General features: G+C 39.9%; 2 protein-coding genes across 4 annotated transcripts; both read left to right on the top strand.

Moving 5' to 3' along the window:
- The first annotated feature begins 2,688 nt into the window (after window positions 1-2,688).
- LOC136432983 (acyl-CoA:lysophosphatidylglycerol acyltransferase 1-like) lies at window positions 2,689-7,496 on the top strand. 2 transcript variants are annotated; one of them, XM_066424715.1, is made up of 7 exons: window positions 2,697-3,034; window positions 3,423-3,676; window positions 3,903-4,117; window positions 4,217-4,353; window positions 4,574-4,731; window positions 5,828-5,945; window positions 6,273-7,496. In XM_066424715.1, exons 2-7 carry the CDS (start codon window positions 3,424-3,426, stop codon window positions 6,541-6,543), a joined length of 1,152 nt encoding a protein of 383 aa, XP_066280812.1. In that variant the 5' UTR covers window positions 2,697-3,034; window position 3,423; the 3' UTR covers window positions 6,544-7,496. The 2 variants fall into 2 exon arrangements, with proteins under 2 accessions (XP_066280813.1, XP_066280812.1); XM_066424716.1 differs by lacking the exon at window positions 6,273-7,496 and having other exon boundaries at window positions 2,689-3,034; window positions 5,771-5,939.
- Window positions 7,497-18,261: 10,765 nt separating this feature from the next.
- LOC136432982 (cell death regulator Aven-like) lies at window positions 18,262-26,295 on the top strand. Of its 2 annotated transcripts, none has more exons than XM_066424713.1 (7): window positions 18,262-18,640; window positions 19,346-19,508; window positions 20,013-20,083; window positions 20,588-20,692; window positions 23,188-23,659; window positions 24,117-24,221; window positions 25,102-26,295. In XM_066424713.1, exons 1-7 carry the CDS (start codon window positions 18,383-18,385, stop codon window positions 25,167-25,169), a joined length of 1,242 nt encoding a protein of 413 aa, XP_066280810.1. In that variant the 5' UTR covers window positions 18,262-18,382; the 3' UTR covers window positions 25,170-26,295. The 2 variants fall into 2 exon arrangements, with proteins under 2 accessions (XP_066280810.1, XP_066280811.1); XM_066424714.1 differs by having other exon boundaries at window positions 18,263-18,628.
- The last annotated feature ends 446 nt before the right edge of the window (window positions 26,296-26,741 follow it).

A 26,741-nucleotide genomic window follows, 5' to 3' on the forward strand; every position in this document is an offset into this window, starting at 1 on the left:
ATTTAGCTATAGGCGCAGCGAGAGCGCGGCGCAACCGCGGTTTATTGGAATGGGGGCCTTAATTGGTTTGACTTATCAAGGCAAGTACAAGATGAACTCTGAGTACAAGAAATAGCTTTTCCATCAAAAGGATGTGACATTGCTCCCACAAGAAGGCCAAGAAGATAACAGTCAATTAGGCGCCTGCGGTGAACATGCGACGTGCACTCATATGGTGATCAGTCATGGGGAGTGAGGTGTGCCTCTATGGACCCTACGGTCGAAGTAAAGGTGTGAATACTGCATGCTGTGTTGAAATTAGTACAGATTATGACTCCTTCTATCTAACACACAGTCAATTCGAGCTATTTTCTCCACAATGTTCAAAGTTCGTCATGGTAATTAGAATGGTTTGGTGTATAGGACACCCTCCACCCTCACTCCGAACTTCATAGACTAGTGTATATGGACGGAAAAGTCCAGCGGGTGCGAAGTTGCGTTCCATCGTAGAAATCAATATAGAACAACCACGCACATTAATATCAATTGATCTCTTTAACAAAAGCTATCACCACGCCATGTTCACGTGCAAAATCTTACAACCTGCACCACCTTTAGAATGTATTGGTGGAATAGCTGATAATGGTAGGAGTACGTACAGAAACAATGGAATAGTTTCAAGGCGTTTTACGCCCGAGTGTCGGCTCGCGATCGGGCCTATCAAATCTTACAACAAAGGAGCCCCAAATCTAAACCTGGTTGGTGGGCGTAGACGTATAAGAAGCACGGTTCTATCCACAGCAAAATACTTGAACGGCACTGGACCAGTCTGATTGATCTTCACACAAAGTTATATCAGTCTTATCAATACCTATGTCTGTACAGACTTTCAGCTTCATTGCTTTTCGCGGTATGACACAGGACCTATTGACCTTCCAATCATGTACAAAATTGACTTTCTATACCTGTTTTATATTTTAGTGTAAAAGCATCGCAAAATATGGCGGCAGTTTTCAGCTCGACTGATTTCAGTTTCAGGACACGGGAACCTACAAACCCTACAAATGGCTTCATGAAAAAGGTGACGACAGTTCAAGAATATAAAACCAAGTTGCCAAGTTTCAAGCCGGACTCAAGAAATTAACACGTGACAGATTGATGCTGGTTTGAGAACGTTTGTAAGCAACGGAAAGAAAGTGTACATCTATATATAAGTAATGTCAACATCAAGTTTGGAGACATGTGCATGTGATGTTTGTGCTTAACCAAATAGACGGTAAGGCAAAATAGACGATTGTGATAAAAGTGTCTAACGTACATAAAACCTTATCATACATACATACATCGTACATAAAAAATAATACATTATCAACTAGAATTCCACGACCTCATACCTTCGCCAAATGATTTTAAAATTTATGACTGACGTATTAGTGTCTCTCTTCAATTATGAATCATACTAGTTGATCGTCTTCACCCAAATAACAGACATTGTCCAAAGTATAAGCTTAACAAAGAAGTTTATGCTAACATCATCAATTATGCAAATGAGGTCCTTATCAGCAAAATTTGATTCAACTATGTTCACCTTCACATAACTTCCAAATGCCACAACTATGAAATTGCCATCATTTACCTGTATGGAATTAACGTAGTTACTCATTAATTATGCAAATTAGGCCTACAATTTGCATATCTATCAACATCCCTCTCTTCCTCAGTTACAAATGTCACATATTTGAATAGTCATATCATGGAACACAGCAGGTTTTTTAATTGTCTCATTAATTATGCAAATTAGAATCTGATTTTCATAATTATCGTCCAATCATACAAAGTATCACGTCAGCTATCTACATACCAAAATTCATGACCATCCATCAAGCCCATCTTGAGTTAAAGTATTTTCTCATTTATTATGCAAATGGGGTCCTCATTTGCATAGTTGATATCTATTAATATTTCTCTCTTCTTCAGATACATATGTCACATGTTTGAGAGTCCTACCAAGGAATTTGGCGGCTGTATAAACTTTCCTCATTGATTATGCAAATTAGATACTGATTTGCATGATAAGTATCTAATCATGTACATCATCACTCAAGCTATCTACTTACCAAAATTCACGACCATCCACTAAGCCCTTCTTGAGTTATTCCCTTTCAAAGTCTGAACCAAAAGCTGCTCCTGCAGTTCCCGCTAGGGGGCCAAAACCTAAACCACTTACTCTCTGTCCAAAGTACCACCCAAAAATCAGTTCCATAGCTTGTCCAGAACACGAGATATCAAAACAGGAAGTTCCGCTGCAGTACCGTAACAAGCCGCCAGGGAACCCAAAATCTAATCATTTCCTAGTCTCATCAAGACCTACCCACTACCAAATATCAAGACAATCCATCCAATCCTTCTCGAGTTATGCTGGTAGTTACATACATACAAACAAACGCTACCCTATGTATAACCTTCTTGGCGAAGGTAATAAACGCCAGGATTGATTCAGTGGGACCATACAACAACAACAGAACACCCCCCTCCCCCCAATTCTTATTTGTGGTTTCGCTTTATCGTTAACGTTAGGCCTTTCTGGAGAGGTTCCTCTCCTTTTTCTCAGCAGGGTCTCATATTTGGCAGAACAAATCGCGACAAGGTTAACAAGCATAGGTTAAAGGCCCTGTTAAGGGCACTATGCTGATTATGCCCTGTGATTACGTAAGGTCGATTTGTCGCGCGCCCATCCAAGCGTAACGCTTGCGACATGTTCACCATGCCAGTACGGTCAGACCTACAGAATTATGCCGCTGACGTCCCTGCACTAAAATCCTCTGTAATTGAATGTAGTCAGCAAATCACATTATAAGGAGATTGTTTGAGCATGCGATAGCAAAAAGCCCATTTGTATGGCACTCGTCTCGCCGTGATATATGACAGATAAAAGCCACAAAACCTGTTTTGCTTGTAGACAATACCTCCGTGAGGTGACAGTATACTAGTAGCAGACTACATTTGTCACTACGTATACTCAATCTTCGCCAGTGTTGCAGACATCCCACGCAAGGTAACCCCAATATCTGTATGTTTGCTGCCAGCATGTGTGTGTGTGTGTGTGTGTGTGTGTGTGTGTGTGAACTCGTGAAAGGTCATAGCCGTGGTGTAATGTCATAATGGATTGTTTCACACTGTAGGATATGTATGCAGACGGCTATGTCTTCATTGATTCCTAAGACAGCTGTTAAAATGTGGATAGTATATACTAGGCACCTAATGTTAGTGTTAGTGAATTCTGATACGGTTAATGGTATCAGGTTATTTTGCCATAACATGCAACATATTTGTTATTCTTTGAAATTCGGGGTCATTCATTTAGTTTCCACCCGAATGAACCGAAGCCAGCATAGCTTATACACGTACACGTTGGTTCAATGCGTGTTTGTTTTTCTGTGTAGGATGGCACATGTTGGCGTAGCGACACAGCTGCTGTGGCTGATGTCACAGACCTGGTACCTGATGAGGATTGCTCTGCGAATGACGTTTGTTCTCGTCAACAACCTGTACGTGGTCCCTGCGCACTTCGTGTGGCTGCTATGTCTGCAGCCCGTGCGCATGGCCAGACCTGAGCTATTCTGGGAACTCGAAGGCACCATGATCAAGTGGATGTCGGCACAGATCGGCTGGTGGGGGTACAGTGCTGGTTATAAAAGTGGGTACGACTCTCTGTAGCACATGTTAGAGAGTGCTTTTTCAAATGCCTTCAAGTTCTAAAGAAATCGCATTACTGCTTTTATACATTAATGGTTGAATCAGATATGCTGACAGATTGGAAAGTCCTTTGTACGCTTTTGAGTCATCAATTAATACAAACTTGTAATGTAGTGTACCCTTCCATTTTGCTGCTGTTTTAACACATTGTCCCCTTGTATTTGAAGTGTACGAGTGTGGAGAGGACATCTCTCACACCTACAGTGACGAGGCTATAGTGATAGTGAACCACCAGTCCACAGCTGACGTGGCCACCCTTATGGGAGCCCTCCAGCACAAGGGACCAGTCGCGCGGCGCATGATGTGGATCATGGACTACATCCTGCTGTACACTAATTTTGGACTGTGTGCATGGGTACATGGGGACTTCTTTCTTCAGCAGGTATGCTTATAACCCTTAGTAGCCTAACTCTGTCCCGGCTTTATAGTGATTTCTTTCACTTTAAAAAGCCAAGTATTACATATATTTATCTTGATACAGGGGCAGGAGTATCGTGAGGAAATGCTGAAGTCGCTGAAGGATCATCTCAACACCAGATATTCGAGCAGGAATCATCAGTGGATCGTTCTGTTCCCGGAAGGAGGGTTTCTTCGGAAGAGACGAGAGAAGAGTCAGAAGTAAGTAAGATTATGTAACCCAGCCAGTCAAAGCAAAAATAAAGGAGAAGATCATCAACTCACTAGTTTTTGTTGTTTGACATTTTAAGCCAGCATCCCATTCATTTTATAATAGACTGTTTCTTACGGTGTCACGAAAGAGATATATATTAGACCAAGTAACGTTATACAATACGAATCATGTCTTCATGATACGTTTTCAACCCTTGTACGCTCACAGGTACGCAAGAAAGAACAACCTGCCTATCTTACAACACGTGCTGCTTCCCAGAACGGGAGCCATGAAAACCATCCTGGACAATGTTGGCCCACCTCTGGCCCACACCAATGGGTCACTACAGGTGTTATGTAATAACGGCACAGCGCACCATTCGAATGGTAAGTGTTAGTCTCCAACCAGACCCAATAGATTGCAAAGACCGTATCCAACTGGAAGAAGGAGCTTGTAATGCAAAACGTACTTCCTCTGCCAGTTTGATACGGTCTTTATGCAACCTATAGTTCTGCTTGGAGATTAGGTAAGTGTGACACTGTGTAGTCTCTGCACGTCTCCGGGAACAGTTGACTACGAGACACGACTGGAAATTAACTTGGTTTCAACTTTCGCCAAGTACTTTTTTCAAAAGCTATATGTCAACGTTTGCACGGTTATGGATACAGATCCCACTTATAATGATAATCAATTATTGCTTATCTTTAAGGCTAATCGCAAGTAACTAAACAATAACGTACATTATCATGTAGCCAGATGACGTCGACCAAACAGAAGTTCCCATTGAATATCGGTAATGTCACAGAAGTGCCACAAGTGGTGAATAATAAATCTCAAGTAGTGAATAATGAATCTCAAGAGGTAAATAATGATGTTGATCAATCAGAAGGAGATATACACATGACATTGACCAATCAGAGGGACACCCAGAAGGGAGGAATGATGATGAATAGAGTAGAGTACAGTAGAGTAGATCTGAAAATTTGACATGCCAAGATTGCAATGTTATGAAATATTTTCTGTGGAAACTTTGGTTAAAAAAATGAAATCTGTAATCTTCTGTACGAAAAGGACAAATATAAACTTTCAAATGCATTTCTCAAAAATTGGACGAATGTATTTACATGTTATCTATTAGTCATACAGGAATTTGTTACTCATGGGTCAGTTTGGATAGGCTATATGATAAAAACGTTATATTAACGACCAGCCTATCCCTAGGTGTATATGGTGTCATAACGCCTGATCATTTGCTATAAACACCTCATAAATCCACCGAGTTCGCGATAGCAAATGCGTTATGACACCATATATACCTAGGGCCCGGCGGGTCATCAACCCATAATTATCAGTTGCCTAATGTTAATAACCTAGCGTAAGATTCCATATTGATCATTGTTGTTGGGTTTGACTTTTTCTTTGCAGGAAGCGGAAGGTGAAATGGCAGCATATAAAATGTTTAAACATCTCTCCTCGTCAAAGGTCGTCATGTGAAGTGGATTGTTGACATCACCATTGCATATGAGCACGGCAGACCGCTGGACATACAGACCCTAACCTCAGGATGGAGGCCGCCATATCCCACTACACTGCACTACAGGTACTACAGAGTGCATCTCTCTATTCCTTTTATGTGAAATATTGGTCCTTTTTGTTCGTCATTGTAGGTTTGGACAGAAATTCTGAAAGGGATGCTATATATATAAGAGCTAGGTGATGTTGGCATAAGGGTAACAGGCAATGGCGCTGGGGTAAGGTTATGGTCAGTTATAAGCCAGCTACTTGCTGTCAGCTACTTGCTGTAAAAATCCGAACAGCGTATGGTTCACTAGTGTTGTATGAAATATGAGCACTCTACACAACTCACCACGTCAACATGAATGATAGTTACGCCATTTAAAACACCATATCAAACTGTCCCATACAGACATTTCCCAACTTCCGAGGTCCCGCGGGACGAGACAGGCCTGACCAAGTGGCTGTACCAGCGGTTTGCAGAGAAGGAAGAACTTCTGTCCCACTTCTACTCCACAGGCCGGTTCCCTGAAGGCACGACACGGCCAGGCGTCACAACAACAGATGAAGCGGTGGAGATAACATTCAGCCCGTGGTGGATGTTGTCTATCCACCTCTTCTATTTGTGTTCCACCGCTCTGCAGTGGTATACCGTTAGCGCTATTCTACAACTGATCTTGTAATCAGAAGTTTTGGTGTTTTCAAATTGGAAAGAATTTGATCAAAGAGCAAGTGAGAGTAAAGTTACAACAGCAGTTATTAAGTACATGTACAAGTATGTATAAGTATGGACGAGTGTTTTGGCTATCGCGTAATTCTGATCACGTTGCTGTAATTTCATCGCAAGGGTGTACGCACCAGTTATAATTATCTAATTCATATTCCTTAAATTCAGACAGATAATATTTGTATTGTCGTATATATATGATGGCAACCACTCGTATTATCTTTATTCGTATTCAGATACATAGTACAGATACATAGTACAGATACATAGTACAGATACAAATACAGATCGAGTATGGTGACCGTGTCAATTGACACGGTAGCCTTCGCGTGAATTTGTTTAAGGTGGATGACAGGTTGCGAATCTGAGACCCACACACTTTGGGCATCCGCCATCTCCAGCGGCACCAATTCGAGGGAGACGTGCTGGTTCTGGTGGGGATGCTTGCAGCGAGCTGCCGGATGACTCTTACACTCGAGGTCCGCCTTGATAACGCCAGCCCATCTGGCGCTGCTCTCGTCCGCCAGTTGAAGACAGCTGCCGTTGGAGACTTGTCCCTCTAACTGAGGGGGGAATGCGTGTTAAGTGCCTTTCCCAAGGGCACAACGTCTGGGCGCAAGTTCGGACATGTCTATGGGCACAACCCTGGGATTCGATCCCGGGTCCCATTGTTTGACAGCCGTGCGCTCTGCACTTGCGCCACACGACGCCACTAATGCATATATATATATATATGCATTAGTATTGTATAGATATAGAAACACATTGTATACTAGCAACGTAGTTTAATCTTCGTCGCTTGTATCACGTGTATGCCTTATGCTTCACTTTATGCTTGTGCATCGTCATTAATTGTTGTCAACTTGCAATTAGCCTACGGGCAATAAACTTATCACTATTATATTCGAATACATCTCCAATCACAAGCGGTACTTACAATGTGTTTTATGTTGACATGTCGAGTCGTTTCGGGACGTTCGCATTTTAGCAAACAGCGAAATATCGACAATCGAGTAAGTGTACATATCACACCGGAATAAGTTGCTCTGTAACATGTCTACTCACGATCACCGTATACTCAGCCGGGACAGGCGTGAAACAAATGTACTAGAAGTTTCCGTTGATTTGCTTAAAATACGACATCCTGCAACCTCAGTTGTTAAAGATAAATAGAGGACATGCAGGAAAAGCTTCAAGACTATTCATGTCGTAAATTTGAAAACAGGAACAGCAGCCCCGCAATAGTCCCCACCGCGCTTGGTACAAGACGGACGGCGACACTTTGCGAACTATATATCACATACAGTTCTACACAAATCATCCTCTCCCATCATGGTTTTATGGGGATGTTTAACAACTGTTTTACAGCACGTACAAAGTTTGCAATCACTGTGATGCATAAAATGCCGCAAGCAATGGCTCAACCTTCAAATCATCGCCTACCAACAGACAGAGCTAATTTCTTCAGTTGAGGTTTCAACGATGCTGAAGGAATGTTCCGTTGAAGTTGGGGGACAGAAATGTAATACCTATCAATTATTGCAGTAAGAAGACAGTCAAAGATAAAAAAAGTACTTTTCATCAATGTCTCTTATTCATCAAACCCAACCGCAGAACAAAGTATCATTCGGTTCTCAAAGAACATCCGAAACAAGGCACTGGACACATGGAATCATTCCACATATTCGCGTTTTCAAACGAGTTAGACCATCGCTGCGTCGACACAATGCTTTCAGTCCAAACTGAATGAATATTGCTGGCTCAGCTTGTCTTATTACTCTTTGGGACTAGAAGAAATCTTGACAACACGGCAAGCTGCCTGTCTTGTTTGACTGAATATGAGGTGGTAATATGACTTGGTGGCTCGGAAAACATTACCACACTCTTGTACCAGGTACTTCAAAGCTTTAAATAACAGAATAGATAGTTGGAATAGATTCTAACCCTTTCTGACACTTGAAAATGTGAGCTAAGTTAGCGCCGGAAATATGTAATTGACATTACCTATGTTTTTAAAACATTTCTAATTACGAGGCCCAAATTTGTAGGCGTCGTGACTCTCAAGAAAGTAAGGGGTCAATATCGCCTCATCAATAAGGTGTCACACCCATGAGTACTTGTACTTAACTAACCTACTTCTGTGGTCAGGGTGCTGTTGACCTACATGTAGGACAAAGTTGCTGAAAGTCACAGACAATCAAAAATGACTTTTTTTAAAGATACCGTCAACTTGATATTTTTTTAATATTCCCTCGGGTCAAATGTCACAAAACTCTCTCGTTTGGCGCTTTGTAACCTAACACCATGCTTTTGATGTTACATACTACATTTCCTGCAAGGCAGTTGTGAATTTAGTGGCTTTGCCAAAATGTGTCTGATACTGATATAAGTCATATCCCACACTAGTCCTGACATGATAATCCAAACAAACGTTGCTGCAACTTTTGTTGATTTCTTTTGCCATAGTACGTACCACTGGTGTGCACGGGTCTCCTTTTCATACAGCACAGATCTAATATCGTTATGATTACATTCAAACGTTGCCAAGCCTTGAACGAGATAGATATATTAGGCCAAGGGCGAGGTTATTATTAGTGCTGTTGAAGTGGATGTCACGATTATGTACATGGTTTTATTAGGGATACCAAAGACATCATTAAAGTTTCATTCCGAAAATCCCCTCTCGAGAAGATTAGCCAACTGCTCATGGGGTTGGAGTGAGTTCATGTATAATTGAAGGGCCAATCATGGTAAAACTTAAGCTTGCTCTGGTGCAAATCATGCATGAAGAGACTGTGGTCCACATCGACAATATAAGTTTGCACTACTAAGTATGCTAAAGTGGGTAGTTTGACCAATACAACAAAGCGAGAGAGAAACGTTTACATTCTTATTATCTTTGTGGGTGTCAGTATTAGTTGATTGTTTCAGTTGATTGTTGGCAAATGACGTTGCTCATATTTCTTTGATAATAAATAAGCTGAGATGGTTGCTCTCGATTCTGGTTGTGGGACATCAAGAATCAAACCAACAACGGCGAAAGTGCACAAGAGATCCTTAGGACTTCTTAAAGTGGATAGATATCTCTTCCACGTACCTAGTGTCTTACATTTTTACTCAGAAAATATCACAAGAGCCAAATCAAGGTTAACGTTGCATGGACGACAGTAGATCTCGTGCACTTTTTTCTCAACGGCCTAATAACATGAATACATGCATCTTGATAGTCTTGCAAGGATTTCATTCCCGACAGTAAAAGTTGGTGTCTTTCATCTGTGGTGATAGCCCAGCCTTTCCAGAATACGAACAGAACGTTTGTGGTAATTGCTAATCTCCTAACACGTACAACGTCTAACAGACCAAACAGCCTCTGTCCCGCGCCGCTGCATCGACAGGCCCTTACTATGATGGAATTCCGGAGACTGAGTCGAACCGAAGAATTGCCTTGAGCGGTGAAGAACGCGATTGAAGTGTTGATAGAGTCTCATCATGTCTGCTTATCCACCTCTCGCCATTCATTATCACGGCCTTCAGCCTGCGGTGCTTATTACTTTTATCTTCCCGGTACTGCACGGCAGTCATGTGAGCGTGAAGAAAGTGTAGCAATACCTACTGATGCACCTACTAAAGCTGCATGATTTAGTGCAATAGGAACACGTTTCCTGTAGCACATACGCTACATAAGATGGCATCATGGCGGTCAATCCGTCAAATAGACCATACATCAACCATTGATTGCCAGTTCACTGTCACTGTAAGTGCTTTGTTTGAAAAGAATAAATAGGATGTTCCATAAAAGACGTTCCGTCAACTCGGAGCTGACGAAGCACGGGACTGAATGGTTAAGATATACTTGTTCTCTCGAGTCTGGATCGCACATACGTACGGAAAATGGGTGTATGTGAATCGAAAATGTTGTCGTTTTGATTCCACGCCCCACTGACATTCGTCACGGGAATCAGAACTTGATGTTGCATCATGTACCCGTGACCCTCATCAGCCCCCTCTAGGGATTCGCTGATTGTACCCAGAGCGGATGTACGTAAGAACGCCATTACTTCAGCACGGTTATGGATTTTGTTGAGGTGCCTGTCCAAAATAATAATTTGCCTTGAGGCTCAATAGAAATCATTTTACGTTGCGTGATTTAATGAAAAAATGTGAGTGATTGAACGAATTATGAAAAGTGTGTAGCGGTACAGAAGAATAAACAGTTTATCTTTTTTGAGAAACATAAGTTCATAACGTTCTGAAGTGTGAATACTTCAATACTGACATGATCGACTGACATGCATAGTGGGATTGATACTAACGATGACAAACTCATAAATGAATCCTCTTAATTGTACATTGTATCATCTCATAATTCAGACATATAACGAAAAAAAATATATATTAATCAATATGTTTGCAAATTTTACTCAACTGACATGTGCTATTCAACCTCGTGGGTTTACGGGGTGAGTAAGGTACGTGATGTGATGTGATTCCACTTGTACATTACGTCTAATACAAAAACACACGTTCGCAACCTAAAAAAGTATTGGTTGGATTTCTCAAAGTTATCAAGCAACCACATCGGATAAAGACTTGTAACAATACCTCTCATTTATAATTTATAAAGCTGAAGTTATCTTTGCCCTATATTATTGACCCTCTCACACATATTCTGTCTCTCTCCTTGCAAAATGGAGTTGTTCCTTAACCACTTAAAGTCGTAAAAGTAACTCCCATCTTTAAAAGTAGTGACCCACTCAATGTTAACAACTATCGACCCATATCTGTCCTGCCCTGTATATCTAAAGTCCTCGAAAGACAAGTATATAACCGTTTTTTGAAACACTTAGATCAAAATAATATCTTGTACAAACACCAATATGGCTTCAGAAAAGGCCATTCCACCTCTATGGCACTAGCTCAGTTAATGGACAAAATGTCCTCAGCTATAAACAACAAAGAGTACACCATAGGAATTTTTCTCGATCTATCTAAGGCATTTGATACTGTAAATCACCCTATTCTACTTAGCAATCTAAAAAGATACGGCATTAATGACTCTGCAATAGAATGGTTTTCCTCTTATCTTTCCGACAGACAACAATACGTAACTCTCAGTAATACTAAATCAGCACTCAAAAAGGTAAAATGTGGAGTACCACAAGGATCGATTCTGGGCCCCCTACTATTTCTAATTTGTATCAATGACGTTGCAGTAGCCTCCTCAACTATCTTCTTCATCTTATTTGCCGACGACTCAAATCTTTTCCTATCGCACTCGAACTTTGATACTTTAGTTAAACTAGCCAATCAAGATACGCCAAAAATAATTACTCAAAATCGTTTCAAAATCTTATCCAGTTGCTTGAGTAATTATTTTTGGCGTATCTCATTACCTGGATGTCTAACCCTCATCAACGTAGCCAATCAAGAATTAAAAAAAGTTGTTACCTGGTTTGAAGCCAACAAGTTATCAGTCAATGTTAAAAAAACCTATTTCTTCATCTTCTGTAATAAGAATAAAACCTACAATAAAAATGACGCAAACATATTTTCAAAAATCGGCCACTTTCCCAGATAGCCAAGCCAAATTCTTAGGCATAATGATAGACGACAAATTGACTTGGAAACCCCATATAGACATGTTAAGTAAATAAATATCTAAAACTGTTGGAATTACAGGGAAAATTAAACATCTTCTTCATCAACAAACCATTATTACCATATATAATAGCCTAATATACCCAAATCTGATCTATGGAAATATTGTTTGGGGATGCACCTACAACACTGCAGCCCCTAATACTACTTCAAAAACTATTTGTACGTATGGCCGCCGGTTCCAGCTTTTATGCCTATTCTCTTCCTCTATTTATGAAGCTTAAGATTTTAAACATTATTGATATAAATAGACTTCAACTCAATATTTTTACATTCCAATTTCTCAGTAATTCTCTACCAGATACGTTTGATAGCTTCCTAGTTATGAATTCCCAATATCACGCTTACCAAACTCGACAGAGAGACCAACTGCATATCTATTTATTTATTTCTGTTTTCTTTATCCAGGGTGGACGCACTCAGTGCTAACCGCACTGCTTTTCAGGCGTGCCCTGTACAAAATAACATAAACAGACTAGATAACATAACAAGGAAATAACATAGAATAATGAACAGAAAGTAACCAAAAAAAGATAATATATACATAACCGAGCGTCGAATCCAAATCATAATCCTTAAATCATAGTCGATATCCCCTAGTTCGAACAAGCCTAGCTCAAAATAGTGTACAATACAAATGTGTGATTAATTGGAACAACCTCCCTCTACACCTGAAAAGTATTACATCCTTGAATTGCTTCAAACGAAATCTCAAAAACCACCTACTTTCATGTCCCACCCCTCTAAGTTGAATTTCAATTTTCTTTTTCATCTTACACTTATTTGCTATGTTGCTATGTTGTGATAGATTTTGTGTTAAACCATATTATTTCAGTATTGAATTATGCTATGATTTAATATATGATTTTTATACTTGTATACAATCAATTATTATATTGTCATCATTTGTTACTATTATTATCGTATGATTTGATGTGATATTGTTATTATTCATGACTACAATTATGTTATGAATTGTTATATCATTGTTATTTTGTTAACTGCGATTGACTCTCTAATCTCCATCATTTCGGTATCGAGTTATGCTATGATTTGATGTATAATCTTTATATGCAACCAAATACTATTTTGTCAGTATTCTGTTACTATTATTATTGTCTGATTTGTTATTGTTATTATTTACTACTATAATTATGTTATGAATTGTTAGATTTATGTTATTTTTTGTTAATCTAGATGGGGGAAGACCTTGTATAGGCCATTATGGCTTTTTTTTCTTCCCCCAGCACGTATATTTTCTTGTTCTATTATGTAATACAAAATGATTTTAATATGTGCGAATAAATGAAATCAAATCAAAATCACAGATCATTGTCTCAAATTATCTTGCAGTGTGGGAATTAACGCTAAGAATCCATCAATCACGCAATACAGTAACATGATTCAGTAGGACACAATCCTCCGTGAAGTGATTATGATGTTTGCGGTGTTTAATACCAATTTTAATTACCGACACACCAAATTTTAGACAAATCCATCAAAAGGATCTTGATTTAAAGGTGCGAAGACACAGACACAGACAGAAACAAGTTGTCAAAGTATGAAAGTCTCATCTTAGCAAATAAGACTATTGTAGGATTTGCTTATAAATCATGTCAATGAGGCCCTAATTTGTATGATTTATAGCTAATAATTTTCAACTTCACTTGACTTCCAAATACCGCAAGCATGAAATTCCCATCATTCACCACTACGGATCCGGAATAATAGTATTTTCTTATCAATTATGCAAGCTAGGTCTTCATCTGCATAAGTGATCTATATGCCTCTCTATCTCTGATACAGGCAGTGTATGAAGCCGCAGCCTACCATCTGCTTGGAGTCGTTAATTGGAACCAGGCATCAGACATCAGGTGGTTTCAAGCAGCTATACAAAGGACGACACATTAACCAATATCTGCTTGGCAAAAAAAACTTCTTGCGCACACACCTACAAAAGGTTACGGAATCAATGGCCTGTTCCACAAGGCCGTCAAGATAAAGGTGTTTGTGAAATATTATACCAACGATAAAAGCTGTTAAAAAAACGTGTGTCATCTCGCGCATCCTAGCAGACGATATGCCAAGTTACATATCAATGCAGCAAAAGGATCGTGAGTTGCAGCTGCGAACGCACCCACAACTCTATTTACAATACACCTTTAGGAGGTGACCCTCCTTCCAGTCCGGAGGTGATAATTGACAGCACTGCCTGTTATTGATGCACCCTAGAGGAAGGCCAAGGCGGTTTGAGGACAATATAATAGCAAAGGTTTGTGTTATCTAGCAGGATGTTGGGAAAAAGGAACGTTTGTCAAATTGTCTTTATCGAAGTTTATGCGTTGTCTTGCATGCAGTGTCCCCTTCTCAATGTGTCCCCAGCGGCCTATATACGACTATTTACTGTGTCATTATCTCAGACTTCAAGCACGAGTACACATCGTCCGTAGTCAGGTGTGTTGTTAGTCATGGCAGAGAAGAGGATCAGTTTGGCCTTGGCTTACAAAGTAAATTTTGAATTCCAAAGCAACTTATGGTTTAAAGTACTGTCATGATCCCCATGTCGTCCGACTACATGATGTAAAAAGAAAATCCATCCATCTTCGAGACACTTTGACATATATATGTATCATTAATGACTGACTGAAAATAATTTTAATAAGGGAATAATCATTATGCTTCATTTGTTATAACATAGATCGTCATGAGGCAGCTATATATGTCATGTATATATATATAAAATGATATATATATACATATATGTATATATATAGAGAGAGAGAGAGGGAGAGAGAGAGAGACATATATATATATGGATATATATATATATATATATTTATAGATAGATAGATAGATGTCTATCTATATATATATATCTATATCTATATCTATCTATATCTATCTATCTATCTATCTGTCTATCTATCTATCTATCTATCTATCTACTTATCTATCTATCTATCTATCTATCTATCTCTCTTTCTCTCTCTTTCTCTCTTTCTCTCTCTCTCTCTCTCTCTCTCTCTCTCTCTCTCTATATATATATATATATATATATATATATAGTTTCAAAAACGGGAGTAAGTAAGAAGCATAATACAACATGCATACTTATATTCTTTGGAAGAAGAAAAAACATCACTTTAGCTTCGCCACAAACTGTTAGCCCTTTGATATCAAATCGACAACAATCTGCCAGTGATTGTGACTTATCCAATCAATCCAGTTGATATCGACTTCATTTTATTTCAGGATAAAATTTGTTTCATCTCAATTGTTTTTTCGCACGGTTGACAGAGAAAAGGCAATGGTCACATGTCAGCGTACTGTCTCCTTGCCAGGAGAACAGAGTGTTCTGCAAAGTATGTGATTGTAAAAGTATGTTTATTTCTTACAAACCCCATGATCCCTGGTGTGCCATCAACAGAAGCTGTGACATTTTGTGAAGAAATTATGGCTTACATCTAAGCGTGGCGGTGGATGTACCCTGTTGGCTTCATGTCACGCCTACCGTTATCTCGGTTGTACAGCAAACTATGCCTCATTTACGTGCCTATTTACGGCTATAAAATAATTTGTCTTCGGGACTATACGTTACAAATATGCATTTCTTTATATAAGAGCTCCGTCATATGCATCCACGTCCGGATGTTTTGGAGCTGGACTTCCATGTACTTGGGATGTATGCTGGGTCATCAGCTACTGAAACCAAGGCAAGGACATTATACAACGCCAATGTCATTGCAGAAACATAACGGTTATTGGCCTTTTTTTCATCCAGAAAAAAACATGCACCCGGAAGTCAACAACTGCAAATAAATCAACGACCCAACATGTAACGTTATAACCAACTTTGATACTACGCGACTTGGGTAAATGATATGTAATCTGCAAGAAGATCCTTGGCAGATCTAACGGTTGCAACCCGAGCAATAAAAACTCATTTTGACAGTTTGATACGGTCTTTGCAATCGTTAGATCTGCTTGGAAATCAAACAATCTATACTATCAGGATATTAACCAACATATACACAGATGAAAGTGACCAATGGTGTGCTTTCATTACTATTTTATACTATTTTATTAGATACTAGCTTCTGTACAACAGTTGCCGTTAATAAACATGAGCGTCTAGAGTATGGTTTCTAGCATACTGACCCAAATGTTCGCCAAATTATCAGGAGAAAAACATGTATAATTGAGAGTTTAGCTACAAAAAGGGCTCAAATTGGTCCTTATCTTCTTGATCTCATCGTTATCACCGGCCCTCGGTGTTTATTTTGCGGGTAAACGGTCAAACGTCAGAAGCTAACCTGGCCTCTCACCCCGCGCTACTCGTGTCAACGATGTTCGATCTTGTGCCGTTTTAGAAAAACCCGGAAGTAGAATCGAATATTCGATGCTTGGCCCTTCGACTAATTTGTTTCGGTGCATACGTTCCCAGTCTGGCCTCTTGACACTTCCATTCCAAAATTACACCGTTCAGTGGAGAGCAGCACCAGGTCCAGATGGGACCCCCGAGAGTTTGGGATAAAAGGATTATGTTGTCTGAGACAGCATTGATCCTTTCATCCCAAACGCCCCCAACTACCCGGCCTTGATCAGCCAGAAGGTGATCACTTTTACCCATCTAGGGGACAGCCTAGCCTAGCCTCTATCAGGTTCCACAGGTCGCTGGAAAAATAGTAGAATTTAGCCAAATAGACGGATAACATGCCAGAGGAGTTAGTCCGCTAAAGGAGTTACAGTTTGCGACCTATGGAAAACTGTAGTGTAACTCCTTTTAATAGCGGACTAACTCCTCTGGCATGTTATCCGTCTATTTGGCTAAATTCTACTATTTTTCCAGCGAACTATGCAGCCTGGTCAGAGGCTTAGGACAGCCGTGTAGAACAAAATCGACTTTATTCACCAATTGGCTCTTTATCATTATCATCATTTCATTGTGAACAGGGAGGCTGAATATGTGAAACAGTACAATTAATACAATAAAATCGTACAATGCCACCACCTCGCAGCCATTACAGACGGCTGAATAAAAGAAGTTCGCCCTGTCTACAGATGACCTGACAACGATTTACACGGGCTATGTCAGGCCCATTCTTGAGTATGCGGTACCTGCTTGGTCACCAGGACTGACACAAACCCAAGCTGAGAAGCTGGAAAGAATACAGAAGCGGGCGTGCCGTATTATTTTAGGGAACTCAGACTACCCGTGTGCACTGCCTGGGACTGGTAACTCTTGCAGAGAGAAGGGAGCAGCTCTGCCTCAAGTTTGCAAGGACATTGCTAGAGTCTGAGTACAGAGACTGGCTGCCACCGACCAGACTTCAGGTTTCAGGCCTCGTTACTAGAAACAGCATGAAACTGAACTGTCCCAAAGCAAGAACTAACAGATATAGCAATTCCCCCATCCCATATATGTGCAACTTGCTCAATAAGTTTGGGCAATAATTCTCATCATGAGCAGCTAGCCGCTACCATTTATAATGTCGTCAACACTGCCCTGTTTTCAGTCAATGGAAGATAAAAAACGAATTACATTTCATATATACACATTATTTTATTGAAGTTATGTAGAATATACGTATATGTTATTCATTCCGTGTAAGGGGAAATGTGGAATAATTCTGAAAGTTTTAATCATTACTACGAATTGTGCAATATTGTTAGTTGTAAAAGCCTTTACCTTGTTAACAGTTATTTGTACATTGAATGTAATTCAGTGATCTCATTGCGAAATTCAATAAATAGATCTTGTTGTTTAAAAGCAGGACAAGATATGGTATTGTCACAAATTGTGCTCTTGTTGTGTGCGCGCTGGCAATCGGTCAAGTTTTGTATGTTGTCTCGTTGTCCTCCCACTGGCCCTTGAATTGTTCAGAAGAAGTGGTAATGATAGTAAATGCACGGTGATATTATCCTTGCTACAAACAAGGAGGTTATAAGCCCTTTAGCTACAAGTACACATTTCGAGACCCTTCACAATTTGCCGCCAAAACTTCCATGTGACCTTTGCCACCTGGTAACCCTTGACCTTTCAACATGGTGGACGACAATACGCCTGAACATGCCGCAGTCAGAAATTTAACGTTTTCTTTATTCTAGATGTCTGCTGAACAATTTGCTCTGCTAAAATGAAACCAGATCAACACAAAAAGAAAAGGAGTGCGCAGTATAAGAGGAAACATGGCATTCAAGACAAAAGCAAGGACAATAAAGGAAAAGATGACGACACATCATCGTCCAAGTCTTCATCTTCTAGCGCCGCGAGCGGTTCAAAATCATCACAAGTACAACGAGAAGGAAGTAGGGAGAACGACACAGGCAGAGGAAAAGACGTAAGAAGAGGAGGGGCAAGAAAAGTAGCAGATTCTAGTGATGTAGGTAGCAGGGTACATATAGCTTTTATACTTCAGCAAGCATATAATATTTACAGTAACCAGAACGTGAACAGACTTCATGATCACGTGTAACACATCTGAAGATTTCTACAATTCAAAATCTTTGCAGCACAAAATGTATTTCATAATCACCTTTATACATGTGTCAAAGCTGCCCACTCCAGAAATGTTGCACAAATCATGCAGTAAGATTTTACTAGTGCCCATGTACGTACTCTCTGTTTCAAACTTTCAGTCTTTAATTGGGCTTTGCTGTTACTTCAATCAAGAAAATCTCTTGCTTCAATGTATATATCATTGCAACTAAGTGCAGGGAATTTACAGACACGTTACTATGGTGCCAGCCTGTTCACATAACCTACCAGGAAGGACAGCTAGGGTCATACTCCATATCATAATATCGTTATCTCACATTATCATGTCATTGATAACAGTAAATCTTAAAACTTTTGCAGTGGTTTTATTTTCATGGTGACCTCTCCACCGTAAATTTATGACACCTCGACTATGTCTCCCTTGTATGACAACTGCACTACAAAATTGTTCAACCTTGAATGTAAACACAGCAAAAAAAATCCTTTTCCCGCTCCTGCCGCAAGACAAAAACAGTGCGGAAGTAAATGAATTTACCGGTACAATAAGTCATTTAAGTCCAATGACATTGTGTTACCGTTGCCCACCTCTGCTACATTGCAGGAATCCTCCCATTCAGAAGAGGACGCAGGGGTTGGTGGGACCTTCTCCAGGCGAAAGGTACTGAGTAACTGGGACAGGTATGAAGCCCCCCTGCCGCGCTACGAGGACAGAAGTGACGTGACACTGAGGGGTGCAGACTTTAGATCCCTTCTTGCCACATCAGGTCAGTTTTACTCTGCTACAAGTTTGGCCATCTTCATCCCTGCGGGAGATCTTTACCTCAAGCCGCTATCTTGGGCAGAACATCCATTTCCTTCTAGCAAACTAGTTGTTGCACCCCATGGTAGTAATTATTTTGACTACAAAGTGCCGTTCAGGATAAGTTGAAAAGTGCTACTCCCAGTAACGGTACTGGCATGGCAGTTATCTAACTTATCTAAGTAATAACATACATGCACAGGTTTTAATGGGGAACCAACCACACTACTATGTGCATGATGGGCGTCCATTTGTTCCTTGTTTCGCAAGCTGACAATTTCTAGCCGTAGAGTGATTGATCCTGCAGAGATGATGACTAACTGTTGCAGTTGTGTCCTGCCAGAGTAGCTATGTACATTCAAAACATCCACTTGTGAATGATGATGTCAAAGAGAGTTGTACAGTATTTTGTATATGCATGTATCATCAGTACATGTGCTTTCCTGATGTGTTGTGTGGGTGTTTGCAGGTGAAGCTGAAGCACAGTTCAGGTTTGAAGATGAGAAGGACTGGGAGGCTGATGATGCTGGTGAAGCACAGGTAAAAAGATATGATCTGAACATTTTACATACCAAATAATAAATAAGAGTGGTGCTCTTTCACCCTTTTTGAACAAATATATTTTAAATGATAACAATGATAACTTAATTGCAAATCCATGCCCAACCTGGCTAATTGGAAACTGAGCAACACAATGGTATCCAATGTGTGTACACTTAACAGAGAAAAACATGAATTTATAGATGAATTAAAGGTGAAATATAAACTATTCTACCCTATTTAAGACTTGCCTTGAACTCTTCTAAGGAGTGGCTGTCCACCATATCACACCTAAACTAGACACATTTTCCATGCAGTGTCTCTTCATATGTACACATTACAGGAAGGATTTTGTTGTGCCAATGTTATAGACTGCTTAACTGCATGTTGACAAAATGGAAGATGTATTGGAGAACTATTATTGTACCATTCTGTCTCAGCTCTACAGCTATATATGGCTCTATGCCAGATAGTGTTTTATCCACTCCCTTTCTCCTACCACAGCTCCCTACAGGAGGTGCCCTGTCCCTGGACTGTGACCTCCTGGCAGTGTCTCTACAGGCCATTCCTCTACACAGGAGACTCAACATCAGCCCAGAGTCACTTACGGTCAGTTGTTTGTCTTGGTTCAGTTTAAGTCTAGCAGGAAGATGTATGTACATGTACTTAGCTTGTAGATATATAGGTCTCTGCTTGATCACCTTTATACTAAAATTGTAGGTTGAGAATTTGTAAAGCTGTCCGATGTATAGTCTGGTATTATCAAGTTGAGGTACAAAAATGTATGAGTGGCTGTCACAAGTGGATTGTTAAGCTATGCTTCCAACCAAGCACATCGAAATAGTCTAACCTTATTATTGTAAGTACCAGTACAAAAATGCTCTTTGCCCTAAGGTAAGTTGTACATAAAATCCTGATTTGAGCTACTGAGTGGTATACCTTAATGTTTCCAGAAGCAGATTGACTTTACCAAGTGGATTGTGGAAGATTTTAATCATATTATGATTACAGCAATCAGAGTTTGCTCCAACAGAGGCACATTTTGCCCTTTGCATTGCAATGAAGACTGATGGTATGCTAATTGTCAATAAGGAAGATAGCTTAGGTACCCTTGCCCTTGGCAGAGGACAAACTGTTATGGGGTACTAAACAGATAAGTGGTGGGCAGAAGGGTGGATGAGACTGCTGATTCTGTTTTGTGCACTAGGCTAGTTCTTTGGTGCACGGATTTTTGCAGGTAAAAGCGTAACTGACACAAAGCTTATTGCATGTCTAAATAATTGAAATACATGTACGATTACAACAAAAAATCCAAGAAACTCCACTGACAAGACAAAATGAAACTCCATTACACACGCACACACACACAGACACCCCCCCCACACACACTCACTAAGTTATATGTTACACACACACACATATGCACACACACACACACACACACACACACACACACACACACACACACACACACACACACACACACACACACACACACACACTTCCCAAGTGTCAGGATTCTGCAAATGTGAGTAAGTACTACCACTGTGATTCATATGTTTCCATTCCAACTGCCATTTCACTATTGTTGCAATGCTACAACTGTCAGACTATTTGGAAACCAATAAGAGGAAATCCCATGAGAAAGTATGCCCCCAAGTGCTCCTAATTGCCGGCTAAGGTACCTTATTGTGCATCAATCAAGCTACTAATAGACAAGGCACCATACTAATTGGACCAAAAAGAATTACATGTTCCAAAATTGCAATACTTTTCTGGCAAATTAGACCTTTCCTCACGTATAATTAGTTTACAATTTCGTTTTAATAGTATTTGATACTCCAATCTGCACTGATTTTGTAAGTAAACAAATTAGTCACGTTGATGAGTACAGATTCTGCAATCATGTGCCACATGTGTAACTTTTCCTCACCAAGTTAACACTGGTTACTATGGTTTGTCTTTTGGAAATCTCAATTAAAACAATTTCAAAGTCTGGGACGTCAGTAGAGTGAAAGCGATCAAAGCAAGAGCTTCACTAAACATTAACACCATTGCAGTACTAGTATACAGTGTGGGTGACACTACATTATCATGCTGTAATCCCTGCATCTGATTGTATCCATATGTATGTGTCTCTATCTGTGTGTGTGTGTGTGTGTGTGTGTGTGTGTGTGTAGTGGTAGCAATTCATTGGAAATTTCATTTAACATTAGTTAAGTTCTTGAATCTTTGTTCCTGAAGCCAAGCCAAGAGAGAGAGTTATGATGATGTAAGCCAAACTCTACCTATGTAGTTATAGCTATATTGTATATATACTAGCCCATTTCTATAGAATATTGCATGACAAATGTCAATCATTATTTAGCTTTTTAATAGCATTGTTGTCCATGTTACCATTCCAAGTCAGTCATGAAACTGCATGTTAAATGTCTACCAACAAAGTTTAGTGAACAAAGGTGGTGACCTTGATGCTGTTTTTCTATTTATCAGAAATATGATACAATTTGCTACAAATGAACTTGAACTTGATATAAGCTTCCTTCTTGTGTTGAAAGAGGCACTGGAATGCTGCCGGTAATTTTCTTCTCAGGAAATATTATCCTACAATGGCTGTCTCCGCCCATGATAAAGTTGTTGCAGTTTATGGTGATACTTTGTGATGATAGATGTACAATAAAGTGCAGACTCTGATGAAAACTAGCCGCCTGTAACTGCCAACCGCCTAGGACATAACCCCCGAACAGCTGGAGTTTGTGTTATACTGACTATGATGAAAACCTGGTGATACCAATCACAGCCCAAAGCACAAAACCTTGCAATCCTCCTCATCTTGAAATGCCATCTAATGGCTTTCTTGATAATGTCCATGAAATAGGCATTTAGGGTCCATCACATAAAGCATGATATTGGCTTCTGCAGTATATATTTCCTTTGCTTTCCTGTCAGGAGTATGCCCTTACCATAAAGCAAATGGTTGATAACAAAGGCATGGGAAAATACTATTAGGACTATAAGAACACTTGTAACTAAAGAAATTCACAATAAGGTACATAGAGGGAATTAACTAAACCTGTACATTTATCATACCTCTGCTATCCTAGGAGGATATAGTAGAGAGGTTCAATGAAGAAGCAGCCAGCCATGCATCATGCGAGCAGCAGACACTTCATCACACTCCCCTCAAACCCAGGTTGTCCATCACAGAGACAACAGCATCCAGTATCCTGGACAATCTTCTCAGGAGGGTGGAGCACAAACCTCTGCAGCTCAACCTGGATGTGTCCCTGAATCCCAAACAGCAAAGCAAGTCTGCTGATGTCTTGAAGTTTGACTTCTCAGTGCCAGCTGCTTCCTCTGAGGAAGTGCCAGTTGCTTTGGTCGAGTCACCTGACCTGGAAACAGGACAGGACCCTGAGGAGAGTGTAGTGGCGAGTGATGAGACTGTGGACAGACCTGTAAAGGACACAATGTTGGACAGAGGACAGGATGAGTTAGATGATGAGTTAGATGTTCTCCTGTCACTGGACTCTGCGACACACCCAGATACACCCACCACAGACAGGGAAAAAGAAGGTAAGAATGGACTTTTTGCCAGTGTGAAATTGGGCCAACATTTGAATCTGATAATAACAGGAGTCTGACCTGACCTCCATATCCACTTATTACAGATAACTCTAATCTGGGAATAAATGGAAACCAGGCATGGAATGTTTCTTTAGTCCAGGAGACTTAACAGTAGGTCTGGGTATCCTAGTGAAACATTTAGTACTTAGAAGCAGAATCTGCTCATATAGAAATATAGCCGTCTAACCAGATATGTGATTTTCAGGCTGATTTACCCTTTTATAGATTTGTTCTTGTGTTACAAATACAATGCCACGGACTGGTAACTCTCTTTATGCTGGACACTTTCTGAATGGGAGAAAAACAAGAATGGCAGTAACAATGATAATCATGTATATAGGTCATGTTGATGATAGTGGTTTTGACTAGCATGTAATCCGCATGTTGTGCCAATTTTAACTTCCAGATATCATCATAAACAATGTTGAGAAGGAAGAATATCAGCCAAATGAAGAGGAACTAAAAGACCTCAAGAAGGATTCAGTGGTGGAGCCTACTAAGAAACAACACGGTACATTTTTGCTATATTTTCCATCACAAAGTAATTTGCAAAAACAGGTCACCAACTTCACATGTTGTATGAGTGATGATAAGTGCTTCCTCTCTTCTGGTTCAAGTCATTTTTCTGCAACATCCTGATCATAGCTGTATCATCACTCATCCTCTGAAAATTGACCTAAATATAACCTGCATTCTAATGTGCTATGGGAATAAGTATCATGTGGAATTTATGAACTGTATGGAGTTTTAAGTCATTAGCCTGCAGTTAGTCGTGATTAACTGATGGGAGAAAAGGGTACATTGATTGTGTTCTCATGAGAAATGAAACTCAAATACTGCTGCACACCGAGGATCAGGGTAAATCTAGTGCAAGTCATCGGATACTCATTTAGCATCATGTTGCCTGCTGGATCATTCCCAGTTGAGGAAGAAAGAGCATATTGTCATCACATGACGAAACGTTCCAGTAATAACAACTTGTCATGCAGCATTTTGTATGGTAGTGTTGTGGAGCATTATTTTCATATCTGAATGCTGAATGTTACTTTTCCTTACATATCTTTCAGGTAAAACATATGGAAAACAGTAGACTGAAAGCATAAAAGACTTCATTTCCTATATGTACAAATGTACATCTTTGTACATGTATTTAAGGTCACGGATTGCATCTATCTCTTCATGGATTCATGAGAATCCATGAGGAGATAGATGTTGCCAGCCAGTTTTTTTTTCTTAAAACCAGTAATCATATTGATAGATTTTGTGGCTGCTGTGTCAGTGGTTTGGACATCTTGGTTTAAGAAATTCTGAAGCCAAGAAGTCAGTAGTTTTGTACAGTTTTGATTAGAAAACATTTTCCATTCTTATGATTTCTTGTTATTGTCCTACAGATGTTCCCCAGCCAAAGGAGGAGACAGTGGATTTGGAAGACTGGTTGGACAGTGTTCTGGATGACTGAGTAATCCGACAAAATTTTTCTCAAAATGCTGCAAGTCATGCTGCAGAAAGTCACACCTGAATTCATCATGCCTGGTTATCACAAACTCTACGAGTGCACTTTAAGCACAAGTTTTATAACAAAGCTAGTGGCTTACCTGAATATTTATATTGAATGTACAATAAGCAATAAATGTCCAGCTGCTCCGTCAACTGTCATTGCATGGCTTTGATGCACCAGTGAGAAACGGTCCTGAAGTAAGGAGACAAAATGTAACTCCTTGTGCAACAGATGCACTGCTGAGTGATGGAGTTTCAATTTATTCCCTAGCAGTCACCGGTAATACTGGGTGATACTGATCATGATACTAACGGGGTATTGATACTATTGACACGTCCCACCACTATGACATGGTGGATTTATTGATTTTCTGTGGCTAGATCTAGTTTTGAGACACTGTTTTTGATAGATTTCAATGTTATGTTTTGTGGATATGTAAATGTAGCTGCCAAGCTAAAATTAGGTAGCTGTACCATTCTGATTGCTTGGAGGTTGTTCCTTTCAGTAAAAAGTACATGTAGTTTCAATGTTAATTTGCATGCAAGGCAGCCTTTGACCACCAGCCCCTAAAACGTGTAATCCTTCCTATCATGGACGAGTGTTGTCTGTGGTCACTGACCTGTGTAGCTTATACACTTTCAAAGTCAACTGGAAGTTTCCCAAGGACATGCATGAGGAGGGAGTCTTATTACATATAGTAAAGTCAGTGCCTTTGGGACATTATGTATCAGAGGTAAAGTAGGGGGCTCAGCAGAATCTGAAATTAGAAAAGCCTTATGGGCCTAACAACACATGCTGAAGACTGGGACACAGGAAAGGATGTGTTCAACTTGACATTATTACTGGCCCTTCACATTCTTTTACCTTGTATTCATTGTTTACTCTACCCAGTCATTACAGCGGTAGTCTTGCTTGAATAAAAACGGCCAAAATCTGATGACATCTACTCAATGTAAGCATCTGAATGATTTTCACTGGTGTGAAACTACTAGTGATGCACCACTGCATTAAAGGCATGCCAATGTAAAAAGTCTATCTTGAATGTGTACTTTATGTTTCTCAATCAATAAATTGTTGAAGCATTTAATTATAGACTTAGTCTAGCATACCGGTATCATGAGGAGTTTTCAATCAGAAGTACATGTAGATGAGCTGGATACTCAAGTAAATATTTTGGGTAATATCCAACTGAATTCCAGCATGATCAGTCTGAAACCTGGCAGAGGTAAACGTATCTTTTTAAAAACCAGTGAATATAATACAACTTGTGTTGCCATAGGAAATGTTTTCCTGTCTAATATGTAGAATTGAAAGGACATCCAGGAACGCCTTCAGCAGAATATCAAGTGTTGTAGCAGATAATATTAGGCATTGAAAGCAATACACGAGTGTGCTGGAGTGACATCGGGGTTGATTGAAGTAGCCTATGGCTTGACACTGCCTGATAACCTCTGGTACCAGCAGCATCTGCCTATCATGATGAGACTGAATGGAAATGGGACATATGGCAGATAACAAAATGCTCTGTGGAAA

The sequence above is a fragment of the Branchiostoma lanceolatum genome, chromosome 4 (genome assembly GCF_035083965.1).
Source record: "Branchiostoma lanceolatum isolate klBraLanc5 chromosome 4, klBraLanc5.hap2, whole genome shotgun sequence".
NCBI lineage: Eukaryota > Metazoa > Chordata > Leptocardii > Amphioxiformes > Branchiostomatidae > Branchiostoma > Branchiostoma lanceolatum.

Bases quoted from the DNA above. Each gene is read 5' to 3' on its own strand.
- LOC136432983 (XM_066424715.1), top strand. From the start codon at position 3,424: ATGGCACATGTTGGCGTAGCGACACAGCTGCTGTGGCTGATGTCACAG. The intron at 3,677-3,902 runs GTGGGTACGACT...TTGTATTTGAAG, and splicing joins GTACAGTGCTGGTTATAAAA to TGTACGAGTGTGGAGAGGAC. The intron at 4,354-4,573 runs GTAAGTAAGATT...GTACGCTCACAG, and splicing joins AGACGAGAGAAGAGTCAGAA to GTACGCAAGAAAGAACAACC.
- LOC136432982 (XM_066424713.1), top strand. From the start codon at position 18,383: ATGAAACCAGATCAACACAAAAAGAAAAGGAGTGCGCAGTATAAGAGG. The intron at 18,641-19,345 runs GTACATATAGCT...GCTACATTGCAG, and splicing joins CTAGTGATGTAGGTAGCAGG to GAATCCTCCCATTCAGAAGA. The intron at 24,222-25,101 runs GTACATTTTTGC...ATTGTCCTACAG, and splicing joins GCCTACTAAGAAACAACACG to ATGTTCCCCAGCCAAAGGAG.